The 10238-nt window shown below is 39.4% G+C and overlaps 1 protein-coding gene across 2 annotated transcripts; it reads right to left on the minus strand.

Moving 5' to 3' along the window:
• Nucleotides 1-4746: 4746 nt before the first annotated feature.
• Nucleotides 4747-9996, minus strand: sirt5 (sirtuin 5). 2 transcript variants are annotated; one of them, XM_008406719.1, is made up of 9 exons: nt 9889-9996; nt 8518-8629; nt 8291-8424; nt 7629-7854; nt 7353-7440; nt 6381-6434; nt 6181-6304; nt 5163-5278; nt 4747-5055 (listed from the first exon to the last, which is right to left on the minus strand). In XM_008406719.1, exons 2-9 carry the CDS (start codon nt 8615-8617, stop codon nt 4983-4985), a joined length of 915 nt encoding a protein of 304 aa, XP_008404941.1. In that variant the 5' UTR covers nt 8618-8629; nt 9889-9996; the 3' UTR covers nt 4747-4982. The 2 variants fall into 2 exon arrangements, with proteins under 2 accessions (XP_008404941.1, XP_017159704.1); XM_017304215.1 differs by having other exon boundaries at nt 9885-9988.
• Between the last annotated feature and the right edge of the window lie 242 nt (nt 9997-10238).

A 10238-nucleotide genomic window follows, 5' to 3' on the forward strand; every position in this document is an offset into this window, starting at 1 on the left:
AAACTGTTTCCTTATTTTAAGACCCACAGCCACCCAGAAATACATAAGCCCGTCTCCATTAGAGGTAACATGTGGGCACCCAGCTCATAAAACTGAATTCGAAGAGGGGCTACAGTAGGAAGAAATATAAACATACTGGAGCCGTGGTTGGTGACACAGTGACACTGACGTAGACATTTACCGCAACCTTGATCCGGCCTTGGCCCAGGAGGACAGGATGCTGTAACTCTTCTTTTCACTGCCACACTTGGTCAGCTCCGAGCGATTTTAACCTCTATCTCTGACTGCTTGAAGAACATAGATACAATATTGTGTGATGTCAATTTATTTGGTTTAAAAAATCTAGTTTTTTGGTTAGAATTTAAAGCAGTCTTAGGCATTTTTTTTCTCCAGGCTTTCTTAAAGTCTTTTATAGTTTCTGTGACAAAGCGCATTATTTTGGTTACATGACACCATTTTTTTTTTGGGCTTCATATGAAACACTAAGTGGTCCTTGAGAACATCGGCATCCTGCATGTTTTAGTTCTCCGCCTGGTCTAACCCACTTGGGTGAAATGATGGCTCATTAGAAGGCCTGAGAAGATCATTGATATGCTGAGAAAGGTGTTGCTACCTCCAGGGAGAGAACTAAAACATGCAGGATGCTGGTCCTCGAGGACAGACTTTGGGCACCACTTCACTAATACAATCCTCCTGAAAAACACCACCTCCATAGTGAAACAGGAATTTGGCAGCATCAAGCTATAGGAAGATATTATGTAAATACCTAGTAGATAACTGAGCAAAGTGCCAATTAAAAACAGTGTTGCCTGTTGTTGGGGAAGCTCAATTCCCAAACAAAATTTAAAAAGCGCAGTATGACATATGGTTGCAACTCATTTTAAAGATAACACTTTTCAGATACTGCTGATCTGCTGTAGACAGTTTTTGTTTAGGCTTGGCTCAACCTTTGTCCTCCCCTTGGACTCCTTCTACAGTGTTTTATGCAAGGAGTACACAATGTACTCTGACCATCAGTTGGAAAGACAGTAGGTCAAGAGTTAAACTGGCCCTTAATACCATAAAAACAAAATTACAACCTAAACACACACACACACGCACACACACGTGCAGAGTTAAAAATGGGCTCCAAAGATCAGCCCAACACTTGGCATTACAGTCATTAATGCTCCACACTTTGTTCCAACAACTTATTTGCTAAATCAATTTGACTGTCTAAAACCTTTTTTTTTCCTTCTCGTGGAAACAAGGCCTCAAGACAAAACTTCAAAAATATTCCTTAATCCAGATTTTAAAATGCGCTTGCTTTACAGCAAACCCATAGAAGCGCTTTTGCCTGTTTCCCATGTCCTAAATCAAATTTACCTTGCAGAACTGTTCTTCCAAGTCTAGTTTGTACAAATACACATCTAAGCTGAGCTTTAAATGTAGTGACAGTGCAATTAAACTGGAATTAGAAGTAGCACAACAGAACAGACAAGTACACCCTATGGCTCTTTCAGTTCAGCCACACTTACTTGCACTATGTTGCAAAATTGGGTCAACTTTGCATTATGATGTGAAAGCCTCCCAACCCGACGGTGCTAGCAGCAGTGGCACAAGTGAAATGATAGGAAAATGCATGTGGGTGAAGTTGGAGTTTAAAAGTTCATCCATTTTCTTGCACCCTTGTCCCTCGGTGGGGTCAGGAGGGATGCTGGTGCCTATCTCCAGCTAGCGTACCGGGCGAGAGGCAGGGTACACCCTGGACAGGTCGCCAGTCTGTCGCAGGGCAACACAGAGACACACAAGAATGCACACACACACTCTCACACTTAGGGACAATTTGAAGAGGCCAATTAACCTGACAGTCATGTTTTTGGACTGTGGGAGGAAACCGGAGTACCCAGAGAAAAACCCACGCATGCACAGGGAGAACATGCAAACTCCATGCAGAAAGACCAGGGCCGGGAATTGAACCCAGAATCTTCTTGCTGCAAGGCAGCAGCTCTACCAACTGCGCCACTGTGCAGCCTGAGTTTAAAAGTTGCTCTACAAAATTCATAAACATTTTGCTACATTTACTGCTGCAAACAAGGGCATCTCTTCAAAAATAGTCCACATTAATTTGTAAAGACTCTATGCACACCTGCTTTCTTAATTTGAGATACCAAGCAATATTTTCTAACACCAATGTGGTTTGTTCCCCTCAAGCTGAAGTCAAACAAACCACTTCAGCTTTAACCAGCATCAGGGAAGGGTCTTTAGCAGGTTCAGCAAACTAGTGAACTGTCTTATTCTAAGGATATAGAATAAGCATTTCTATTAAGATGTCCACAAATGAAGACTGAGCTCCAAAATTGCTCAAGTGAGACTTACATCCTTGATTCAGCTCAGCAGTTCACCGCCAAGAGCCTGTCAGCAGAGGTGTTGGAAATTTAATAGCAAGGCGTCTTTTCAACTTTTTAAAATTTTCTAAGTTCAAAAGGACAATTTAAAAAAATGCAAACTCATCTTATTAAGACAAAATCTCATTTCCATATGAAGGTTCAAATGGGGCCTGCTCAACAGAAACTTTTACTGTTTTGCATGTGAAAATGGCTCAGTCACCAGTGCAAATTAGTTTGCTGGACAAACATTCTAAACTGTCTAGGAGTTTGCAAACAAACCATGCAAGGACAGGGAACCTTTGTTACATTTGGAGGAAAAAATGGGGAATCTTGCAACATAGGAATATCTTCTCAGTTATGTTGTTCAGAAGTGACAGTATCATGCTGTGGGGAGGGACTGAAGGAGAGACTGGTGTTCTTTACACAATAGATGACATTAAGAAGATTGAACAATGTTTGGAATTACTGAATCAACATCTCAAGACAACCACCAGAAAGTTCAAGCTTGGGTCACATAGGTCTTCCATGTGAACTATGACCCTAAAAATACAATCAAATTGTGGACAAAAAAAACAATGTTTTGTAGGCAGTACTTAAAAGGTTTGTGCAACAAGGCGGCCTACCAGCTCTGTCAGCAGGAATGACCCAAGATTCCAACTATTATGAGAGATTTGTGGAAGAATACCAAAACATGTCATCCATTTCATAGTTTGAAATGTATGACATCTAAAAATATATATGTAAGCTTCTGAATTTGAAGAAAGTTGAAAAATAAAATTCTGAAGACATTGACCTGAACTGATCTAAAAAGGGAGACGTTAAGTCTGATTTAATGTCAGAGATGAAAACAAGACTCTGTCTTTTTAATCCAAGGTACAGTATTGGTTCATTSTGTTCGGAAGGAGGGATTTTAAAATGTTGGAATGTGAAKTATTAAATGCTGTGCAATGATTGATGGAAATGTACTAACAAAGGCAATGTGTTAATAGAAGTAAGACTTTGTTTGTGTATGACCAATGTTATTGTCTGCCTTGCTTTCTTTACTTTTGCACCCTTTTTTTTTTGTCTACGAAAGGCCGTGCTGGGCAGTACATCTCAGATTGGTGTGAAATCGCCGCCTAACAGGCGGGAAATTGGCTCTGTTATTTTTGGAGCGGAGTCATGGGGGACCATCGGACCATCATCCTCTATCTAATGAGCAGGTGATGGAGGCGTAACTTGGGAGGGAGGGAAGGATGATTGGTGTCTAAGACACAGCACTCTGGCAGATGTACAGATGAGACGCAACACAGCACTGAGAGAGGTGGGCAAGTAAAAGCAGAGAAAAAGAAACTAGTGCGAGTTCTAGACGCTACCTTGAGTATCACAATAATGATGAGACAGATCTGGATAACGTCTGTTGTCAGAGCTGGACTCAGCCTGAATTTAGCTTGTGCTCATGTTCATATTGTGAAACTGGAAGTGAACTCTGCGGCATGGTTTGTGCCCACGCACACAAGTGTCACAAATAATCAGATTTTTACTTAGAAACCAAGAATCTGTCTRATACACTCCCCTCAGCACAAATTCAACTCTCGGCAGTAAAATGGAATCATTTCTCGTGGAAGACGTTCAGTTTGCTTAGTCACAAAATACATGCTAATGAAATAAAACGCCACAATTAGTACTTTTGCATCAATTTCACTAATGATAAACAGCGTAGTTTATTAATGAGGTTCCAGCATCCTCATTTTGCAGATGACAGATCAGCTCTGTGGGATGGATCATTTTTGTAAAAATATTTTCCACTATAATTTTCCAGCTGGATTCAGATCCAGAATGCTTGCTAGCTAGGTCACGGAGTTCATCTGCTTCTCTCCATCATCAGCAAAAACATCTTGAAACAGCAATTAAGATGAATCACAACACAAGAACAAAAATGTTTTATGCAATGTACCCTCCTATAAGCTGCAATAGGTTGTTGTAATATGAACATTGAGCTGTATTCGATATATATCTGTGGAATATATTGCACAATGGTGCATCTTGACTTGGCCACTGTAGAGCTCATGCTCAGATAAAACAAGTTAAAGTAAAGGGAGAGGATCATGGTTAAGTTTTAGCTTGTACTGAAGCATTAAACCTATAGATACTTCTTTTTCAGCTGCTGGTTTACACACGTACACACACGCACACATTGAGTTCAGCAGTTTTTATTAAATATTATTTCTCCTGCCCACCTCAAAATAAAATAAAATAAAATAAAATAAAATAAAATAAAATAAACACAAGAGACATCGTAATCCAAATTTATACACCCATAGCTCGGTCTCTTGTCATCCCAGTCAGCAGTCGCACAACCTCTGGAAGTTAGCAGCAGCTAAACACTGACACCTGCTGTCACAACAGTAGAAGTAACTTCTCTTTTTAATTGCCATTCATTAAAAAAATATCCRTTTCACAAGTCAGGCCCCACAGCACAGATACTGAAATCACCGTATTAAAACCCTGCTCAATCGTGAAGATCACTGTACAGTGTGCATACTGTTAACAAGTCTCCCTTTTGTCCTCTTCTCCACGTCCTTCACATCACCGGCACAAGTCTCGCTATTTTGACAAATCACAGCTGTGCTTTCAGTGCGCCTCGCTCTCGTGGCGTGCCAGCGCAGGGGGTAARGTGTTCCCGCAAGGGCCGTGGAAGTGGAACCTGTAACCAGAAGGAAACATTACCRACAAGACAGGTGTCACTGTGASCGATGTACATGAATGAACATAAAGCGCGAGATTTGTGTCAAGGTCAAAATAAAAACTTGCTTGAAGCGCTCAGTAGCTGGAGTGTTCTCCAAGTTGAATTCAGCGACAGGGACACCTCTGGCTGCCACCTGAGGAGCGAACATGGCTGCTGGATACACGACTGACGAGGTGCCAACCTGCAGGAACAATTAACAGAATGGGCATATGAAAAAAGACTTTTTGGACAACTTTTAAATAGCCTCACAATTTCTTTATTAAGTGGGACCTAAGCATAAAAGATGCATAAAAAGTTTTTTAAATTATGAAAAATATTAGCATTTTTTTTTAATTTTCAAGCTCATTTGCATTTTAAGAAATAGACTATAGATTCATAATTATATTTTGTACTTATTCCATAAAATTGTCTAAGAAGCACTGATAACTCTGGGAACTGAATCTGAAGAAGTATCACAAGAGTAGATGTGAAGAATCCAATTAATTCCGAACAAAATCCAACTTCTCGGAAATATAGTATGTCTAGTCAATTTTATTTGTGTCTCAGTTTCACAATGTGTAAATCTTTTTTTTTTTTTTTTACTTAAGTAAAATTTCACAATTAGGATATTCTCGGGTTTCCAGAAGTAAAATTCCTAACTTTCTAAACCTCTCCACAGGTGATAATATTTAGATGACATTAAAATGCTGAAATTATGCCAGATCTAACAGTAATTTACCAACATTCAATAARCATTAACTAAACTAACATCATGGGTTTTTTTTCCTGGTGATTCAATAATTTGTTGTTTTTGTTGACTTCTTAGTTTCTTTCAGTCTGATTTTTCAATCTCGGATTCGGCAAAAGTGCAAGTGAACATTAAGTAATTGTAAAGCTCTAGAAATGGACTCTGGAGTTTAACATAKACTCCAATGTTACACCAGTCCCTTTACGGTTTCCTTAACAACACACAAAAAAATGATGTTGTGCTAAAACTGAGGCTGAATAAGATTTTTTTTTCTCACTTTAGAAGAGAAGGCTATAAAATGATGTAAAAATGTTTATCAGAAATTATTTAAATGACAAAACATCCCAAACACTTACTATAAGACACAGGTCACAGCTGTCCAAGACTTTCTCTGCCTCAGAGAGAATGTCTGCATCCAGGGTCTCACCAAACCAAACCACAGCCGGTCTCAGAAGGCCGTTACAGCCCCTGCACTCACATCTAAAACAAACACAATTTATATCAAAACTCAGTTGGGAAACTATAGCTGAGGTGCAAGTGTCTGAGTGTGTTGTACCGAGGAAGTTCCTCAACAGGAATCTGGGCGTCGTGAGCATCAGGGTCMGGGGCTCTGAGGAGACAGGTACATGCTACTCAGAATGAGGCTTCATTATGACATTGCGAAAAATCCACATTTAATCATACAAATAAATTATATTACTTATATAATTTAACCATTTTAGACAATATGTAACCAGTTTTCTTCTCCTTTTTAAACTTTTGTCTTCATCACATCTCTACATTAGGCTAATCTGTCAAGGCCAGCGCAGGGGGTAAGGTGTTCCCTTACGGGAACACCTTACAATGTTCTAGAACATTGTTCATTGAACATGAACATTGAACAATGAACAATGAGAACATTGTTCATTGAACATGAACATTGAACAATGAACAATGTTCTAGAACATTGTTCTAGAACAATGTTCTTTGGAACATTGTTCTAGAAGTCTTGTGCTCGACTCAGACTGAGTTTTCTAAAAACTCATGCTGCCGTTTTCTGCTTAACAAAAATAAACTTCCTTCTTCAGCTCTTGTGAACAAGCCAGACTTGTTCACTCGTTCATTCAGTCACGGGTTTTAACATTCAACATGCCAATTTAAGCCTGTGTTGGGGCTCAGACTCCACAGCTACAAAAAGGACCTAAAATAAGTCAACTCTTGTATGAACGGTGGCATCAAAGTTTAATTTTGCAGGTGAGCTGAAACCTTAACAATAAGAAATTGGCTTTCAATCACAGGCATCCATTTTAAATGTCAGATAAGAGACAAAGTGGCTTTTCAGAGTGAGATTTGTTTTGAGTCAAATTTCTCCTTTTCAGTGTGTCATCGGGTGTTATTTAGCTCGCTGACATTCGACCGACTGAGACGGCCTCGTTTTCTCTGGCATTTCAAGCTCAAATGACTGCGATCGATATCTTTTAAAAACACATTTTCACACCGCTTGGGAAAATAGCCGAGATTACCAAACCAGACCAGAATGAGCACTTACCCTCTGCCCTCCAGAGCGGAACAAATGGGGCTCTTGTAATTGGCCTCCTCGTGACCACACATCATGCAGCGTGTTTTAAACAAGTTGCCTGCATTTACGCACAGAGAATAAAAGACTAATTAAAACCGGGAAAACAACAGTAAAGCTTCAGGTCACCTATTCAAAGATTTGCAGGAGTCAGCTTGAATTAACCCAGTGTTAACGAGGGCATACATGTGCCTATTAAAACAAACACAGTGGTTAAAAAAAACCCAACAACAATAAAAGACCTCACACCATGGATTTCCAGCAGGTTTTTTGTTCCAGCACGGCGGTGCAGTTCGTCGATGTTCTGCGTGATGACGGTAACTTTTCGGCCCTGTTTGCCAAGACGTTCCTCACACTCCGCTATGGCCTGGTGGGCAGGGTTGGGGTTCTTGGTAAGCATAACTTCTCGACGGTAGTGGTAGAACTCCCAAACTCGAGAGGGATTGTGGGCGAAGGCCGTTGGAGTGGCCAATTCCTGAAATTTGGCCAAAAAAACAACAGTGCAGTTCTTTAAATGGCCTTAGATTAAAACCGAACACTATCAAACTTCTGAGTTAAACAATTACAGTTCCCCTCAAAATAGATCTAATAAGTTAATATATTTCTGAACCACTGGAAATGTATTGATTTCATAACATACACATTCATTTTTTATCATTATTATTATTCTAAGCACACCGACATGGTTAAATGAGAACTAGGACTACAAATAAAAAAACTGAAAGACCTTCAAAAAGCCTGGAAAGCTATTGATTGAAAAAAGCTGATGACAAGTCAAAAAACATAGGACAGATGATCATCCAACACTCCTAAAACTAAATAATCCAGAATAAAGAGTTAAAAGTCACCCCTTGATTTAGGGCTCTAGAAGTAGAAGTTGTCTGTCCTAGACAAAACCAGTAGATGCACACCTGTGCTTGCCATTTTCTCCAGTACCCTCCTGCTCCTCTGAATGTTGGAACTCCACTCTCAGCACTCACTCCTGCTCCTGTGATGACGGCAATGTTGTTGGATTTGGAGAAAATCTCCCTGAACGCTGCCAGGTCTGAACATAGACAGAAGACGACACACTATATTAAAAAAAAAGAGAGATAGATACTTCAAATAAAAATAATAAAATATATTCCACTGGGTTTACCTGAACTGGGTCTTGCCATGACCTGGATTCCCCACGTCTTTCTCAGCTGGGCATACAGGTGAGTGTTTATGGCTCCACAGGTGAAACGGTGTACAATCATCAGGTTTCAGAACTAGTTGGAAAGAAACACAATACAATATTCACTGCCTAAGTATGACGGTCCTGTGCTCATTCCACACTCGGGGTCTTTTTGTGTGGAATATGACCCCCACATTCGTAAAAGCCTTAAGRGTAGCAGTCCCAACTGTTTCTCTGGGGTTTAAGAAGGGCTAAGAGAAATGATTTTGTAGCACATAAAAACTAAMATTTAAAGGGACACAATTAGCAACAAAAGGGCCAGCATGGCGCTTGTTAATGCCGACAAATGTAAATATTTTATCAGTTAACATATTTTGAACAGCCTAAAAACATATTACTCMAATTCAAAAAATCTAATTGCATTCCAAATAGAGTAGATTTCTTTGCTAACCCGCCATACTTAGCACTGCATTTTTTTTTTCTTTTTAATCAAAAAATATATTTTTAAAATGTATGCTGGAATCTGTTGTAGGCTTGATTACATTTCATAAAAGCGCATATTAAAAAGTGCATTATTTATCAGTAGAGAACATGTCACAGAGGGATAGGGGAAACCCAGAAGCAGAAACCAGCTTAAATTCTACTTCTGGAATGTGCTTGTTCCACAGGAAGATTGTTGGACAATCGTCTTTTTTTCCTTTTGTGTGCCAAAAGAGGAACAAAAGAAATGTTCCTCTTTTGGATAAATACAATCTAAATCCATGTACCGTCATGRCAAAATGTCTGTCAATTGTTTATTAGTAAAAAGGTAATGAGTTCGAAAGAAACTTTGTGATCAGAATCTTGAAACGAGAAAGAAAAAAAATCTAGGTAAACATCTCCAGAAGTACAAAATAATAATTTGAAACGTCTTAACCCGAATGATAGCCTCTTATGACACTTTTAGATCCCATACATTAAGGTAAAAATAATGTCAATTATTTCTGTTTGATTTTCATGGTTACAATGCTTTCTTCTGTCCGTCTTTGATATGTTTATTAAAATAAACATATAATTTCCGATGAAGAGTTGTTCATCATCTCGGAAATGCATTTTTTTCCCCWAACACACAACAGCAATATATTCAAAATTGTTGCGATTCCGAGTGTAATACTTCTATTTTCTAACTACTAAATGCAACACAGACCTGTGCTAGCTAAGCTAACAACCTTGGAGTTGCACGAGAACAAACATCCGTAACCAAGGAAACCACTAGCAGTCAAACTTTTACCGTAGGAAAGCGGGCTGAATCTAGGCTTTTGGTGATAAAATATGTCTTTTTATCTGACGTGGATTTTACAGTTACTGACCTACCTCTCAGACCAAAACCAGGACAACCAGTCGTTTCAAACAGGAAGTCGATGCTTTTTTTCCTTAGACATAATATAAGAGTAGAACCCGCTCTGGCTGCTCCGGCGCAGGAAATACGGCGGCCATCTTGGAGCGGTCGTCCCTCCTATTTTGCACAACCAAAACAGCAGAAGATGCTTCAGCACTGTGTGTTATTGTTGATCGACGGTCTATTGACGGCTCAAACTGCACCATAATCATTAAATAAAACTACAGAACGACTCGGAAGAAACACCAAAACGGTTACACGTAGCACTCAATTATGAGCTGAACCAAGACCAGATAGTCACAGTCAGGTAAATTTAAAACCCTGT

Source organism: Poecilia reticulata, linkage group LG4, assembly GCF_000633615.1.
Source record: "Poecilia reticulata strain Guanapo linkage group LG4, Guppy_female_1.0+MT, whole genome shotgun sequence".
Lineage (NCBI taxonomy): Eukaryota > Metazoa > Chordata > Actinopteri > Cyprinodontiformes > Poeciliidae > Poecilia > Poecilia reticulata.